At 38.2% G+C, this 18,231-nt stretch overlaps 1 protein-coding gene across 2 annotated transcripts in view; it reads left to right on the top strand.

Moving 5' to 3' along the window:
- Positions 1–18,231, top strand: part of LEKR1 (leucine, glutamate and lysine rich 1) — a 174,091-nt gene that overhangs the window by 123,342 nt on the left and 32,518 nt on the right. For both annotated transcript variants that reach the window (XM_008071635.1, XM_021719350.1), the window contains exon 10: positions 15,306–15,399. In XM_008071635.1, the coding sequence (XP_008069826.1) occupies positions 15,306–15,399 (94 nt within the window). The remainder of the gene's footprint in view (positions 1–15,305; positions 15,400–18,231) is intronic.

The raw sequence follows: 18,231 nt of genomic DNA, 5'->3' as shown, positions 1-18,231 counted from the left end.
GCCACTGCACTTCAGTCTGGGCGACAGAGTGAGACTCCAACTCAAAAAAAAAAAAAAGTTGCACAGTTAGTGAAAGTAGGAATGGAACCAAACTTGCTTTTTGTGTCACATTTTTTATTAAAAAAAAAAATCAGACCATGTTTGATACTTATACTACTAAATTGCACCTGGGTCAGTGATTGGTGGATTCTATAATTTTCCATCAGAAAATTATCTTTTTATATCATTGTTCCCTTTTATTGACTATTACTTTTCTTCTCTCTGTTTCTATCAGCATATCTGTTGGAGAGCTTTCCACATGCAAAGATACCTCCTTAGATGATATCAAGGATGCTAAGGAGCACATTGTTTCTGCCTTCCAGATATTTTTGTTCAGTTAATTTGTCTTTCAATTAACCTTATTGTAATTAGTATCTTAATCTTGTTTTCTTAGTTTCTTTTGTCTACTATTTATTTGCCCATTCTTTCTGAATGCTTTTGTTTTAAATGTCTATCTGATGTACAGCACAAATTTTGTTTTTTTGTTTCATTGGTTTTAAAAATCTAAGAGTCTTTAATATAAGAGATTATCCCATTTGCATTTATTGATAGAAATATTATATTCCATAATAATACAAGTTCCATAAGGGCAGGAATTTTTTTTTTTTTTCCTAAGGTCAGTAGTTTTAGGGATATGAAGAGTTCATACACATGAATGCATTGTGTAGATGCAAAGAAGTCTGGGCTTTAAGGGTACTCACTACCCCCACCTGTGCACATCATACTCAACAGGTGATATGTCATCCCTCTATCCCTTTCTCTCCTCCCCCTCCTGAGTCTCCAGTGTCCATTATTCCATTCTCTATGCCTTCGTAGCTCTCACTTATAAGTGAGAACATGTGGTGTTTAGTTTTCTGTTCCTGCTTTAATTCACATAGGAGGATGTTCTCCAATATCATCCAAGTTACTGCAAAAGACATTATTAGATTTTTTAAATAGATGAATATATATATACACATACACACCTCCCCCCACATTTTTATTATCCACTGATCAGTTAATAGACATTTAGTTTGATTCTACATCTTTGCAATTGTGAATTGTGCTGTGATAAAAATTCAAAAAAAAAGTCTTTGTGTAACGACTTCTGTTCCTTTGGGTAGATACTAAGGGGTGGGATTGCTTGATCAAATGATAGACTTTAGTTCTTTGAGAAATCTCCATATCGATTTTCATAGAGGTTGCACTAATTTTCACTCTCACCAACAATGTATAAGCATTCCCTTTGATCCACATCCACACCAGCACCTATTGTTTTTTTGATTTTTAATAATGTCCATTCTGACTGTTGTAAGGTGGTCTCTCATTGTGGTTTTAATTTGCATTTCCCTATACTTAATAAATTATCTCTAGTTGCAGTTTGAAGAAGGATGTTTTATGAATATTTTAAGGTTTAGTAACATTAATGAATAAATATAGAACATTTTTTGAAATAGTATACTCAGCCGGGCTCGGTGGCTCAGCCTGTAATCCGACGCCTTGGGAGGATGAGGTGAGTGAATTGCCTGAGCCCGTGGGTTCGAGACCCGCCTGGACAACTTGGTGAGACCTCATCTCTACAATAAAAAAAAAAAACTAGCCGCGTGTGGTAGTGCATGCATATAGTCCCAGCTACTTGGAAGGCTGAGGCGGAACGATCGCCAGAGCCCAGCAGGTCGAGGCTGCGGTGGCCGGGAGCGGCCACTGCACTCCAGTCTGGGTGACAGAGTGAGACTCCAACTCAAAAAAAAAAAGAAAAGAGAAATAGTATACTCACTTGGATAAATATTTTTGCTATGTTTTTTTAAAAATGTATTGTGATTATAATATTGCCTTATGCTCTAAGTGTTGAATGAGAAAGACAATTTCTATCAGCTTGCAGAGAATAGTGACATCACTGTACTACCTGCTAGTATTCTTCTTTCCCTTATTTATTGTATTCTTACCCTTGTTTCTTCCTTGCTCTCTGTGCTTTAGTTCATCCAGAAGCAGGTATGATATGACTTGGTTATTTGGTGGCACTAAGTTTACTAACATGAAGTCTGTCACATAATTAAATAAAAATGGATTTGTGGATAAGTAAGTTATAGAGTTAGCCTAGACATAAGCATTGTCCTTTTTCTTTGTTCTGGGCTACTTGCAGATTTTGTCTGTCTTGTCCTCTAACTATGTCCCTAGAGGCTAGCAAATGTATCTACTCGATAAATATTTGCTGAGTGTGTGGATGAATGAATCAGTGACTTGCTTTGGATAATGCAGTCATTCAATTACTTGTTGAACAAGTATCTATCTATCTACTTATTTATTTATTATAAAGATGTGGGGTACAATTCAGGGTTAGGTATACAAACGTTGATTGTGCAGGTACCCTTATTGATGAGGTGTGTCCCTCTCTACCCTAGCAATTTCCCTCAGCTGCCAATCCCACCACCCCCTCCCCTGACAGTTTCTCACTACTGCCAATCCCTTTCTTATAGTATTATAATTATTCAAGGTCTGCTTGTGTGTGAGAACATATGGTGCTTTGTTCTTTGTTTCTGTGATAGATCACTGAGTATGATAGACTCTAAATCCATCCAAGTTCATATGTTTATCCTCCTTTATGACTGCATAGTACTCCATTGTGTATATGTGCCACATTTTTTTTTTTATTCAGTCCAGCTTTTTTTTTTTTTATTCAGGCAGCATGGTTGGTTCCATGTTTTTGCTATTGTGAATAGAGCTGCTACAAACATACGTGTACAGGTATCTTTTTTGTAGAATGATTTGAGTTCCTCTGGGTATATTCCCAAAAGGGGAGTTGCTGGGTCATATGGAAGGTCAATTTCTAGTTCTTTCAGAAATCACCACACTGTCTTCCAAAGAGGTTGCACTAGTTTGCATTCCCACCAGCAGTGTAGAAGCGTTCCTTTTTCTCCACATCCTCACCAGCATCCGTTGTTGTTTTATTAATGATGGCCATTCTTACTGGGGTTAGGTGGTGTCTCAGTGTGGTTTTGATTTGCATTTCTCTGATGATGAGTGAGGCTGAGCACTTTTTCATGTGTCTGTTGGCTGCCCATATATCTTCTTTTGAGAAGTGTCTGTTCATGTCTTGAGCATTTATTATATGCCAGGTTCTGTGTACCCTGGGGACACAGCAGTGAATCTAAAACATCCCTTTCCTCACGAAGCTTAAAGTTTAATGGGAGAGACAAGCAGTAAAACAAAAAAGTAGAGAACTGACTAGAATAATTGCAGATTGTGTTGATGGACATGAAGTAAGTAAAGGGATGTTATAGTAGTGACTGATAGAAGGGTTGCCTGTTTGGATAGAGTGGTCATAAAAGTGACTTCCAAGATGATATATAAGGGAAGACAAGAGCCAGGCCAAGAGCTTCGCAAGCAAAGAACAAGCTTGGTGAGTTTTAGGAAATGACATGAGGGCAGCATGGCTGGTAGCATAGCATGTGTGTGTAAGGTGAATGAGGTCCAAATCATGTGGAGCCTCGAAGGCCTTTGGGAATTTGAGTATTATTTGTAGCTCAATGAAAAGAAATCGTTGAAAGGTTTTAAGCAGAAAAGTGACACTATAGAAAGACCATTCTGGCTGCTAGGTGGAGAAGGTATTGGCAGTGGGGGCAACTCAGGACAGTCACTGATTTGATGAAGGATTTTTTTTTTTTTTTTTTTTTGAGTTGGAGTCTCACTCCTTCACCCAGACTGGAGTACAGTGGCACACTCCCGGCCACCGCAGCCTCGACCTGCTGGACTTTGGTGATCCTTCCGCCTCAGCCTTCCAAGTAGCTGGAACTACAGGCATGCGCTACCACGCCTGGCTAATTTTTTGATTTATTGTAGAGATGAGGTCTCGCCAAGTTGCCCAGGCAGGTCTCGAACCCATGGGCTCAGGCAATCCACTCATCTCAGCCTCCCAAAACGCGGGATTACAGGCTGAACCACTGAGCCCGGCTGTTGAAGGATTTTATAAATAGTTAAGCCCATAAAAAAAAATGAGAATTTCCAGCTCCCACTTCCTGCCAGTTTCTGTTAGGTTATTTAAGTATCTGTATCAAGTGGATGGTAGCAAAATAACCAGGGCTTACTCTACGGTAAGCCTAAAGGTTAAAAAGACATTCTGATGAACAAATGACCTTGGAAGCTTTTGACATTATGATCCAAACTTGCTTTGAAATAGTCTTCTTTTATCTCCAGGGCCACCTGTTATTCTGCCCCTTTCCTATTTCTGTTCTTTTCCCTTTCCTCCTTCAACTGCCTGACAGCAGATATTCCTTAAAATGCTTGCTTGAACTTGAGTTTCCTCTCTCCACTTTCTTTCCTTCAATAAACTGACCCTGTGTCCACTGAGCAAGTTTGCTCCTGAAGCTTTGATTTGAAGCACCAATAGTAGAGGTTTCCTTAAGCAGGTGGAGGTGTGAAAGTGCTCCCAAAAGAAGAAGCAGGGCTAGGAAACAATATAGAGATGTTTGATGATGCCCGTGGAGGTTCTAGTTCAATAGGTCTGGCCAGTGCCCAGGAATCTACTACACTGCAAGGTCCCAAACCACTGGCATGGAAATATTGCAACCAACCAGGCTGTCAGTTGTGCTCACTGAAGGCTAGAGCCCAGCTTGGTCCCAGTGACAGTCTCAGATACATGCCACCCTTCTTCCTTGACCCCTTGGGACAGCAGAGCCCTTACTAAGTTTGCAAAATTGCAATGTAAAGGCTATATAGTTTCAGAAGAGGAGAAAAAGATGTAAAAAGCCAGAGCTGTTCCTAGAAAAAAAACTGGCAGAACTTCTGAATTTGGAGCAGGAAGGGAGTTATTGAAGAGGAAACAATTCATCCACTCATTTCCCATCTATTTAATTATGTGTTGCTTTCTCCTTCTCACTCAGCTAAGAAAGTGCTAGTTAGAGAAGAGCCTTAAATGAAAGGAAGAGAAGTAGGTCTTTTCAGATTCTGAGATTCGGTTAGTCAGTGGAGATGATCTGGCCAGCTTGGTCACAGACATATTGGAACTGGTGAGGGGGCCTCCCTTGTGGATGGAAAGGAATGCAGGCAGGCATAGGGATAGTCCCAGAGTAAAGTGTGGCTGTTTTCAATTCTGTGGAAAGACAACTCTCAGCTCCCACCCTCTGGGCTACAAGTCTCTGTGACCAGGCCAGAACTCTGCCCAGCACCCTGTGTACAATACCACTTCAGGCATGTTGTGGGTTAACTAGCGTTCTGTGGGCTGGCCTGGGGCCTGGTTCCATTTTTATGAAAAACTATTTCTATGGCAAAAATATATTCTAAGTTCTCTATAACAAACTTACAAATATATTTTATAAGGACATATGTGTTTAAGCTTGACGACTGCCTACATATAGCACTTGGAGAAATTCACTTACGCACTAGCATGTGGCCTGCAACCACACAGCCGGAACACACGCTGTTTATAATTGTTCCCTTGCCCTTTGCGTTCCCAAATGCTGCCTTATCCTATCTTGGTAAATTCCAAGGAAAAATATAGAAAAATACTTTCTGTGATGCATTTTCTCATAACATGATGGGAATAGTGAAGAGTGTTGTTAGAAGAAAAGTTTAGTTGTAATTAAGGTTAGAAACAAATTGCCTATATGTAAACTATTCTAAGAGATACACAGTATACTTCTGTATCTGTTTGTTTGTTTCTCTGTTTATCTGTCTTAAATGTAGTTTACTCAAGTGCTTCTTGTCGCCCTGAGGCATATTTTTTAGCTATAAGGAAAGGTTTCCTCAACCCCACCTGAATTACTTTAACTTCTCTTTTGTTCTCTCCTCTTTTTTTTTTAATAGAAAACTATGAACCCTCACCTTAGAAAAAGTACACACAAAATCTAGCAAATTACTTGAGGAAGTTCATGGAGTCTCCTGTTTTCCAGTATATGGCAGGACCCCATGATAAAACTAACCTGCTTTTACATTTTCTCTCTCTCCTTCCTTCTGTCTCATCCCTCCCTCCCTCTTGTTTTTCTCTCCTCCCTATTCTCCTTTCTCCCTCTCAAGCTCTCTTACATTCAATCCGCAGGTTTCACAGTGAGGAGCCCTCTAGGTGTTGCTGTGGACATTATCTCGTCTTTACTTCACCTGTACGAGATGCCTTGCACCACTGTGCAGGGCTCAGTGCGAGGCCTCAGGGGGTTGGAGGCCAGCCTGGCTCTGCTCTCCTAGCCATGGACCAGAAAGAGGGGCTCATTTTTCTTACATAGGTTTGCCATTTCTGCTTACCAACCCCATGTCCATAGGTCTACTCCCAGACAGAGGGAGCACTTTTTCGAATTCACCAACCCATAGGGGAAGCCATTTCAAATTTGCACAAATATACTAGCTAGCAGAGCTGTGGCCCTCACCTATGAAGTAGGTGCCATTTTCCACATTTTGCAGATGAGGACACTCGGGTTAACTAAGTCTAAATTTCTTTATTTTTTTGAGTTGGAGTCTCACTCTGTCACCCAGACTGGAGTGCAGTGGCTGCTCCCGGCCACCACAGCCTCTACCTGGTGGGCTCCGGCGATCCTTCCACCTCAGCCTTCCAAGTAGCCGGAACTACAGGCATGCGCTAGTTTTTGATTTATTGTAGAGATGAGGTCGCGCCAAGTTGCCCAGGCGGGTCTTGAACACGCAGGCTCAGGCAATCCACTCACCTCAGCCTCCCAAAGTGTGGGATTACAGGCTGAGCCACCGAGCCCAACTGAGTCTAAATTTCTTGCTCAGGGTCACATCACTGACAAAGACAGATCAAGCTGTGTTATGTCTGACCTCATAACTCATGTTCCTTTCTCTTCAGTTTGCACAATTCCCTCAGTTTTTGTCTTGAAGGACTAACTTTTGTAATCTTCTCTCAATGTGCCTTCTATTTCTCAACGGTGTTGTAACATTGAGTCTTTAGGGGACTCACAGCCCTGCAAAAAGCAGTTCCCCTTTGTGTCCCCTCACCTCCCAATTTCTTGCCCACTCTCAGGATTCTTCTGTTTACTCAATTAATATGAAAGGTATCCTTTGTCCTCTAGATTCTTAGCAAAACTATCAGTACAGCTATGTATCCAGATTGAAAATATGATAAAAACTTTTCAAAACCATATTCTAACAGAATAGAAGCTCAGTGTTTAGCTACTTCCATGAGACTTGTCATATTTTCATAAAGGCTAGAAGCAATGAGAAGTGATCAGAACTCAAGTATTAGATTTTAAAAAGGATTCAGAAGCAATGCAAGAATTCTATTATCTTGTGGTAGTGTGGTTTAGTTGTCAAATGAAAGGACTTTAGAATTAGACAAACAGAGTTAAATCCTAACTTGACCAGTGCCAAACTTGGGCAACTTAACCACTTTAATGCTTCTCTTCCTTATGGCATATTAATAATAACTCTCTTCTTGTGACTAGCAAAGCACTTACTATTGTGCCTGGTTGGTTGTAATTCCTCAGAAAGTATCAGTTTCCTTTCTTTCATCTTTCTTTAGGTTGCCAACATCTTAAAGCATCATATCTTATTAATTTGTATACCCTTCACTGGCCATGTAGATATTCAGTAAATAACTGTTGAATTTAATATCTGTTCTACTTATACAGTTGTAAAGATGAACCCTTGGAGTGATTCAATTTGGATGCTGTCTTACTAGTTTAAAGAATTATAAAGTGAAGTGTTTTAAATAATATTCTAAAATAATAAACCATATCAGGTTTTTTCCCCCCAAGACTCACCTCTTTTCTGATTTCCTATCCATCAACAGCTCTCAGAACAAGATGCTTGCCAAACTTTTTCTGACATCGCACACTTACTGCTTTTAATGGAGGCAGGAGTTGTGGCAAAATCAAAATTATCTCTTTGATTGACAATGTGAAGACATCTCTAAAAGAACAACTTGTGAAACAGAATTCAAAGCTGTCGTTTTGGCATTATGGTTTGACATTTGTTTGCAGTTATGTTTTTAACTACAATTAAGGGAATCTAGATTTGTGTGTATATAAGAAATTAGATTCTCATTTTCTTTTCAGTGTAAGAATTCAATAGTTAAAGTTTTTAAAATAAATACTCTTAATTGTGAGTAGGTTCTAGTTTGCCTATTGTGCCAGCTCCAAAAATATTATTTAAAAATAAATCTTATGCGATTACAGGATAGAGTGTCATAGATAGCTGCACCTCCTTCTGAAATATGCAAAGCAAAGACAGCATGACATACTGTAGAGAACCCTGGACTGGCATAAGCTTGAGCTAGCCTTGTCACTTGTGAATCATATCACCTTATATAGTCATTTGTCTCTCAGGTCTTCATTTCTTCTAAAAAAAAAAAAAGAGAATTATACTAACATATTTCTAAGAAATGAACCCAAGAACCACTATATGCCCAGAGAATAAAACAATGCCTAACACACAATAGGCACTCAATAAATATTTTCTGGATAGATGAATGGAAATGAATTTAATTTTAGTCAAACACCTGATCACAAGATTTAAAACTGGGAAGTTCCAGTTTTTCTGTCAGACCCAGAGAACTTTTAACGTGCCAGAAATCAGAGATGGGAATACAGTGAGAACTCCTCAATTCTAGTGATAATCTTCATTAGATTCTTAGTAAATTCAAACTTAGGACTTAAATCTGTGTTATTTCCTGTAAAGCGTCAACACCTCTAGAACTGGTTCTGAAGAGAAAGTCAGATAACAGCTGCACATTTTCAGCTTTTTATAACATGGAAAAATGTGGATTGTGCCTTTACAATGAATATTTTTTGCCTCATAATTCCTCTAGATTTCTAGCAAAAACTCCCACCAGAGTCAGAATTGGTCGTTTATAGTTTCTTTCAACACATTGCTTTCTCTTTATCAGCATCTTAAGATGGTTTTGTAATCTTGAACAATGAGTAAACCCTTCCATGGGTGTGCTGTATAAGTGTGGGTCTTATTTTTGGAATCCAAACTATCTTTTTCACACATGTAATCATCCCTTTATACGTTACTCACTGCCAATTCCATTCTAAACAAGGAGAGTGAGTGTGTATAACATCATGCTTTTATCCCATTAAAGAGTCTCACTGAAAGTTTTTTAGAGCCAGGAATGGTTCACATTTGCTGAATTTCGAACACTGTTGGAACAGTGACCCTACTTTCCTCCTTCACCTCAGTCTCCAGGGCCAGGTGACACTGTCTTGTCCATAGAGAACAGTGAACCCTACCATGGAGGAGAGAGACCTACAACTCACCTGCCCAGTCCTTCACCTTGGTCTTTATCTTGGATTCACTGTCCTCCACATATCCATTCTACTCTGTGCTCAGGTTTTATCAGTAACTGTATTTTACAATTACTGGTTTATCTAGATATAAAGACCTACAATACAATGCACATCTGTATATCAATCACTCACTTTAGGAAAAAAGACCCTGATCATTGGCTTTGAAGTCTCTTTGTGCTTCTCCCCAATTCCATCCCATTCTCTCCTTCCTCAGAGGTAATCACCAGTCCACATTTTGTGGTTCTCAGCAACCTAGGAATAGAAGAGAACTTCCTCAAACTGAGAAAGAATATCTAGGAAAATCTGCAAATAATGTCCATCGTGCCCTTGCTTCTTTTCATAATTTTACTAAGTATATTTGTATTCTTTAAAAATGTTATAGACTTTGCATGTATTTTACCTTCATAGAAAAAAAAACCATACTGTATGTATTATTCTGGTTTGTCTTTGTGTTCAATATTATGTTACTGGGATTTGTTCATGAAGTTGCATATAACTGAGAATTACTCATCTCTTCATCTGTATTGTATTCTAGGATATACCACAACTTATTTATCCATTCTGCTGTTGCTTTATTTCATAGTTTTGATATGCAGCACTTTCATTATCATTCAGTTCAAAGTATATTTAAAAACCAATTGTGATTTTTTTATTTGACCCATAAGTTATTCACAAATTCATTTAAATTTTTTTTCAAATACATGGAGATATTGTATCTTTTGTTACTGACATTTCCTGGTTTTCATAGAATATAGATTATAGCAGTGCTGTTCTATAGCTGTAGAATGTAAAGGACATATGTAATTTAAAAATTTTTAGTTACCACATTATAAAACGAAAAATAAATAGGTAAAATCAATTTTAGTAGCATGTTTTATTTAACCCAGTATATCCAAAATATTATCATTTAAATATGTGATCATTTTTAAATGCTATTGCAGGCATTTTAGATTTTTTTTATACTATGTTTTCAAATCTAGTATGTATTTTACATTTACAGCACGTCTCAATTTGGACCAGCCATATTTTAAGTAGTCAATAGCTACATGAGGCTAGTGGCTACCTTCCTGAGCAATGCAGGTTTAACAGTTGTTTGAAATTTGCTGAAACGTCCTTTCTGGCCTAGTAAGTGGTCAGTTCCATATGAGCTGGAAAATAATTATGTACTTTCCTACTAATTGTGTACAAAATTCTATACATGAACCTTAAAATAAATATTCTGTAACTTTACTGAATTACTTCTCTGTTTGACCCTGAGTTACTACATTATATAACTATAGGAAAGCCATTCAAATAACAGTCCGGAGTTGTGCGGTTTATATTTCAATTGCCGTAGTGGTGGTCTTTGATTTACTTATCTATAACTGAGGAAGCCATGGTGAATTCTGCCACTAGTGTGTGGATTTGACCATTTTTTTTTACAGTTGTATCAACTTTTGCTTTATATACATTATTTAGAGGCTATTTTTATAGGTGCATGCAATTTTAGAATATTCATAGTAAATTAAACCTATTCTCGTTATCAGCATAATGAAATTTGTTCCTAAAGCCTACTTTACCTGATATTAATATAGTTACACACTTCCTTTTCTTGAATATATTCCTATTATATCTCTTCCAAACTTTTCTTGTCAATTTTTCTGTGTCCTTGAGTCTTAGGAATGTCTCTTATGAAGAGCATATCACTAGAGTTTGTTTGTTTGTTTGTTTGTTTGTATCAAGTCTGTTTCTCTCTTAACTCATGAGTTTAGTTTGTCATTATTGTGATCTTTAAGCTTTCTATTTTTCTCTCTTTTTCTGCACCGTTTTCTTCTTTTGGACTTTTTTGCAGGGAGGATTATTGGATTTCTGTTTATTAGTGCATTTTTTCACTAGTAGTATATTTTATTTTTATTCTTTTAGTGGTTACTCTTGAAATTTTACCATGCATATTTAATTAAATCTGAAAGTAAAATCTGAAACTCCTCTCAATAATGCAAGGACCAAAGAACACCTGAGCTCTGGTAAACTGCCCTCCTTACATACATTCTATACTTCTGTCCAATGCTAGTTGTTTCTTTTTGTTAGCCTCGCTAATTACACATGGATACAGTTATTTTATACAGACAATATTTGTTTATAGTTACCTACATGCAGAGCTAGCGAAAATTCTGGAAAAGGAAGTCTGGGAATTTTATTTTTTTCAATCAATTTCCCTTTCATAACATCCATATCTGGATTATCAAATCAAATGTGTCTTCTTATGTTTGTGTCATTAAAATTTTCTAGCCTAGAAGTGTAAAGCACTATTTTTATTATAGGAAAAATGTTTACCAATATTATGAAAGTAAGATTAGAATAGAGATCAAAAGATTGAGTCTATCACAAAACTGTAGGTGGGAGATAAAGCCAAGAAACTTAGCAAAGTTTTTGGTAGTAGGAAAGGAGGAGATCATTTGAGAGACACTGAAGAAACAGACTGTATGGAACTTGCTATTGTCTGGTTGTGGTAGAACCGGGAAAAAGAAGCATCAGAAATGATTCAGGAATTTTAAGCCAAGGGTTTCATCCTTGAGGGTTTTCAGAAGTTAAGAGGAAAAGGAAGATTGCAGGAGATGATGATTAATTGGTTTTTGATGTGTAGAATCTTTGTTGATGAACCATTAGGGTGAAGATGTCCAACAGGCAGTTATAAATGAAAATCACAAGTTTGAGAAAAGGTCTATATGCCTGTTCTTGCACCAATACCAGACTGTTTTGATTATTGTAACCTTATAGAAGAGTTTAAAATCTGGAAATGTGATACCTCCCACTTTTCTTTTGCTAAGGATTGTTTTGGCTATTGTGGTCTTTTGTGTTTCCATAGAATTTCTGTATTGTCATTTTCAGGTCTGAGAAGAATGATGTTGGTAATTTAATGGGTATTGCATTAAATCTGTATGTTGTCTTTGGTAGGATGGACATCTTAACAATGACAATTCTCCCAATCCATGAGCATGGAATATTTTTCCATTTTTGTGTGTGTCTTCTTTGATTTCTTTGAGCATTTTTTGTAGTTTTTGTTGTAAAGATCCTTCACTTCTCTGGTTAGGAAGATGCCAAGGTATTTCATTTTTTTGTGGCTATTGTGAATGGGATTGTGCTTTTTATTTGGTTCTCTTTCTATTTGTTGTTGGTGTATAAGAATGTGACTGTCTTTTGCACATTTATTTTGTACCCTGAGACTTTGCCAAAGTCCTTTATCAGTGCAAGGTTTTTGACAGAATCTCTTGGATTTTCAAGGTATAGAATCATATCATCAGCAAAGAAGGATAACTTAACTTCCTCTTTACCTATTTGAATACCCCTAATTTCCTTCTCTTGTCTGATTGCTCTAACTAGGACTTCCAACACTATGTTGTACAGAAGGGGTGAGAGTGGGCAGCCTTGTCTTGTTCCAGTTTTCAGGGGAAATGCTTCCAATTTCTGTCTGTTTAGCACTATGTTGGCTATGGGCTTATCATAGATCGCTCTTACTATTTTGAGGTATGTTCCTTCTATGCCTAGGTGTTCAAGGGTTTTTATCAAGAAGCGATGCTGAATTTTATCAAAAGCTTTTTCTGCATCTAATGATGTAATCATGTGGTTCTGGTTTTTACATCTGTTGATGTATTTAATTACATTTATGATCTTGCAGATGTTGAACCAGCTCTGCATCCCAGGGATGAAGCCTACTTGGTCATGGTGGGTGATTTTTGAAATGTGTTGTTGGATCTGAACAGGCATATAGACCAATGGAACAGGATAGAGATTGCAGAAGCAAAACCTCAATTTCTCAACCAACTCATCTTTGACAAAGCCTCTACCAACAACCACTGGGGAGAGGAGAACCTATTCAGTAAGTGGTGCTGGGAAAACTGGCTGACCACATGCAGAAGATTGAAACAGGACCCCTACCTATCACCACAGACAAAAATGAATCAAAGACCTAAATGTAAAACCTCAAACTATAAGAATCCTAGAAAATGCAGGAGATACCCTTACAGAAATCGGAATAGACAACCAATTCCTGATCAAAACCCCAGATGCCCATGCCAAAAGCGATAAGATAGACAAGTGGAACCTCATCAAGCTGAAAACCTTCTGCAAAGCAAAAGGAACCACCAAGAGAGCAAGGTGACAGTTCACAGAATGGGAAAAAATATTTGTCAACTGTATGTCTGACAAAGGCCTAACATCTAAGATCTATAAGGAACTCAAAGTGCCAAAAAGAAAAAAACAAACAGTCCCATTACAAAGTAGGCAAAACATATGAATAGATGCTTCTCAAAAGAAAACATACAAGCAGCCAACAGATACATGAAAAAATGCTCAATCTCACTAGTCATCAAAGAAATGCAAATTAAAACCACTCTGAGATATCACCTTACTCCAGTCAGGATGACCATCATCAATAACTCAAAAAACAGGTGCTGGAGAGGATGCGGCAAAAAGGGAACACTTCTACACTGTTGGTGGGAGAGTAAACTAATACAACCTCTGTGGAAAACAGTGTGGGGATTCCTAAAAGATCTAAAAATCGACCTTCCATATGACCCAGCAATCTCCCTTTGGGGAATATACCCAGAAGAACTCAAATCACTTTATAGAAAACATACCTGCATACATATTTTTATTGCAGCATTATCTACAATAGCAAAAGTAGGGAACCAACTGTGCTGCCCATCGAAAGTGAACTGGATTTTTAAAAATGTGGTACATATGCACAATGAAATATTATGCAGCCATAAAAAGGACAAAATTATTAACTTTGCAACAACTTGGACTGATTTAGAGTCTATATTACTCAGTGATCTATCACAGAAACAAAGATCTGAGTACTAAGTGTACTCACTTAAAAGCAGACCTTGAACATTTACCATAATACTATAAAAAAGGATTGGCAGGGGGTGGGATTGGCAATAGTGGGAAACTGCTGGGGGGGCATACCTCATCAACAAGGGTACCTACATAATGAACATTTATATACCGAACTCTGAATATTCCCCATCTTTAAAACTACAAATTTTTTAAAAAAGGGATTAGCAGTAGTGGGTCACTGCCAGGGGGTGGGGAGGGAGCACATCCATAGGGGTACCTAATCTCAAGTCAGGCGAAGTGGGGACCAAAGAAAGGCCCAAACTTTACCTGTATGATGACCACTTATGTACCTAACCTTGAATTGTACCCCACTTCTTAAAAATTAAAAAAATAAATAAATAAAAATATTTATTAAAAAAAGCAAGTTTGAGAAAAGGGGTCAAAGCTGAAAGGAAGGGAGTAATGATGGAAACCAAAAAAGATTGGAAGAAGCAATAAGCAATAGAGAAGAATCACATACATAGAAAATGAGAGTCATGCTGATTATGGCAGGGAAGAAACCCTGATCAACAAGCATGCTTTTGCCACTACCTATTCTAAGTCTTAATTTCAGTGCCCCTGTGAAATTTTCTCATGAATCTCCTGCCACCCTTACTTCCACCCACAGGATCAGAAACTAACCGTTAAGATCCACTTATGTGGACTAACATGTGAAAGTGCTCTTTATGCTTTCTTTTCTAATTTATAATATGTTTTGTACTATATTACATTCCTGACATCACATATCTCACTACTTAATTCAGTTTGTTCCTATCAGCATTTGAGATAAATAAAAGTAGATTTCACAGGAACTGCTAGCATGTATTGACTTTATGGCTTATTCCAACACAATTTCTTCTTTTTAAGAAACAATATGTCTGGTGCTAGAATTTAGTAATAAACTCTTTGAACCACAATTTATGACATTTTGTTATATTTGTGACTCTATATATGTTGTCAGTATTTCATGCAAAAATAACAGCTTATTACTTATTAAGCAAAAATTAAGCCTGGGAAAATACCATATATGCAGTATTTCTAAATTACTGTTAACTGTCAAAATGGTATATAATATCAATATTTATATGCTAAAGAGAATAAACAGAATTGTGAAGTAATATCCTCTGAGCCAGGAACTACAATGTAGGAATTGTGTTGGGGTGATCTTGACTCATTTGTCAAGTTTATGTTTTTCAGGGAATTGATGCTGATTTCACATCAGAAAAGCATCGAGCAGCTGCAGGAGACCCTTAGAGAGAAGCTGCTGAGTGATGATAACTGGAAGGAGAAGGTAATGGTAGTGAAGCTTTCATATCATGTGTCCTATCTGCTCTGTAAAAAGCCTGTCCTTTTGCCAGAAGACTATTTCAGATAGATTTTTTTTCTAATTTTTTATTTTAAAGATGTGGGGTACAATTCAGGGTTAATTGTTCATTATGCAGGTACCTTTGTTGATGAGGTGTGTCCCCCACTCCCGCAGTAGATTCTCATTACTGCCAATCCTGCTGCCCCACCCCCAGGCAGTTTTCCACTACTGCCAATCCTTTTCTTAAAGCATTACAATAACTGATCAAGGTCCGCTTATGAGTGAGAACATGTGATGCTCAGTTCTTTGTTTCTATGATAGATCACTCAGTATTATAGACTCTAAGTCCGTCCAAGTTGCTGTGAAGTTCCATTGTGTATATGTACCAAATTTTTTTTTTTTTTTTAAGTTGGAGTCTCACTATGTCACTCAGACTGTAGTGCAATGGCACGCACCTAGCCACCACAGCCTCAATCTGCTGGGCTCCCACGATCCTTCCACCTCAGCCTTTCAAGTAGCTGGAACCACAGGCACATGCTACCGTACCCGGCTAATTTTTGATTTATTGTAGAGACGAGGTCTTGCCAAGTTGCCCGGGTGGGTCTTGAACCCGCGTTCTCAGGTAATCCATTCGCCTCAGACTCCCAAAGTGCTAGGATTACAGGCTGAGCCACCGAGTCCGGCCTCAAATTTTTTGATACAGTCCTCTTTTCAATGGGCAGCATGGTTGGTTCCATGTTTTTGCTACTGTGAACAGTGCTGTGATAAACATACAGTGTGCAAGTATCTTTTTCTTTCTTTTTTTTTAAACATATTTTTTATTATAAAATTGTGGGGTACAGTTAAGGGTTAGGTACACAAATGTGCATCATTCAGGCACCCTTGTTAATAACGGGTGTCTAAGTATCTTTTTCATAGAGTGATTTGAGTTCCTCTGGGTAGATTCCCAGTAGGAGAATTGCAGGGTCATTTGGAAGGTCGATTTTTAAGAATTGCCAAACTATTTTCCACAGAGGTTGTATTAGTTTACACTCTCACCAACAGTGTAGAAGTGTTCCCTTTTTGCCGCATCCTCTCCAGCACCTGTTTTTTGAGTTATTGATGATGGTCATCCTGACTGGAGTAAGGTGATATCTCGGAGTGGTTTTAATTTGCATTTCTTTGATGATAGTGAGACTGAGCATTTTTTCATGTATCTGTTGGCTGCTTGAATGTCTTCTTTTGAGAGGCATCTATTCATATGTTTTGCCTACTTTGTAATGGGACTGTTTGTTTTTTTCTTTTTGGCACTTTGAGTTCCTTATAGATCCTAGATGTTAGGCCTTTGTCAGACATACAGTTGGCAAATATTGTTTCCTAGTCTATGGCTGTCTCCCTGCTCTCTTGATGGTTTCTTTCTTTTTTTTTTTTTTTTTTTTTGAGTTGGAGTCTTACTCTGTCACCCTGGCTGGAGTGCAGTGGCACACTCACGGTCACCCCAGCTTTGACCTGCTGGGCTCTGGGCGATCCTTCCACCTCAGCCTTCTAAGTAGCTGGAACTACAGGCATGTGCTACCACACTCAATTAAGTTTTGATTTATTGAGGGGTGATGTCTCACCAAGTTGCCTGGGCTGGTCTCAAACCCACTGGGCTCAGGCAATCCACTCACCTCAGCTTCCCAAAGTGTTGGGATTACAGGGAAAGCCACCAAGCCCAACCTCTCTTGATGGTTTCTTTGGCTTCGCAGAAGCTTGAAGAAGTTTGATGAGGTCTCACTTGTCTATCTTATCTCTTATGCCTGAACACTTGGGGATTTGATAAAAAATTGCTTGCCAGTTCCAATTTCCATAAGGGTGTCTCATGCATTTTCTAAGGTTCTTATAGTTTGAGGTTTTATGTTTAGGTCTTTGATGCATTTAGAGTTGATTTTTTAAAATATGATGATAGGTAGGGGTCTTGTTTTAATCTTCTGCATGTGGTCAGCCAGTTTTCCCAGCACCATTTATTGAATAGGTTCTCCTCTCTCCAGTGGTGGTTGTTGGAGGCTTTGTCAAAGATGAGTTGGTTGAGAAATTGAAGCTTTGCTTCCAATCTCTATACTGTTCCATTGGTCTGTATGCCTGTTCTTGTATTAATACCAGGATGTTTTGATTATTGCAGCCTTATATTAAACTTTGAAATCTGATCTTCCCCCCCTCCCCTTTTAACCTCTTCTTTAATTCTATTGTTCGGGAATAGGGGGGTAGCTTTTACTTCTGTTTGCTCAATCTACAATTCTTCCTTACATAGATCCTCTGGCTTTGTTCCTTTCTGAAGCTGGGCTGTGGGTTGGGGGGCTATGCTTTTTGCCATTTTGAGATTTGATTGAGTGGGAGCTGTGATTCAGAAACTATCTGCAGATCCCAGTATCCACTGACAGGTGTGTGGGCCCCCAGAAGACCACTTTCCACCACCTTACAGTCTGTTCATGCAGTGGGGGTATAGGTTTGTCCCCTGAAAGCAAAACGAGGTAAGAAAAAGGAAAAGAATGGAAAGAGGAAGGAGGGGGATGAGAGGAAGGTAGAGAGTGAGAAGAAGAGGGAAAACAGACAGGTATACCCACTGACAAATGAAAAGTGACACAAACAGAGACAGAAAAGATAAAAAAAAAAAAAACAGACAATCATACATACACACAAACTGGCAAAAACTCTCCTATTGATCTACTCTCCCACAAAAATACCCATACACAAACAGGAAGTCTTAAAAAAACAACATTTAAATAGCAGAAACAAAGCAAGTATGAAAATGTAATCAAAAACAGAAAGAAAGAGAAAAGAGGAAAAAAAACTAAAACA

Source organism: Carlito syrichta, unplaced genomic scaffold, assembly GCF_000164805.1.
Source record: "Carlito syrichta isolate Samal-C Ts95f unplaced genomic scaffold, Tarsius_syrichta-2.0.1 Scaffold314595, whole genome shotgun sequence".
NCBI classification, from domain to species: domain Eukaryota; kingdom Metazoa; phylum Chordata; class Mammalia; order Primates; family Tarsiidae; genus Carlito; species Carlito syrichta.
The sequence above is the reverse complement of the archived record's forward strand: the minus strand, read 5'-3'. Positions and strand labels throughout refer to the sequence as shown.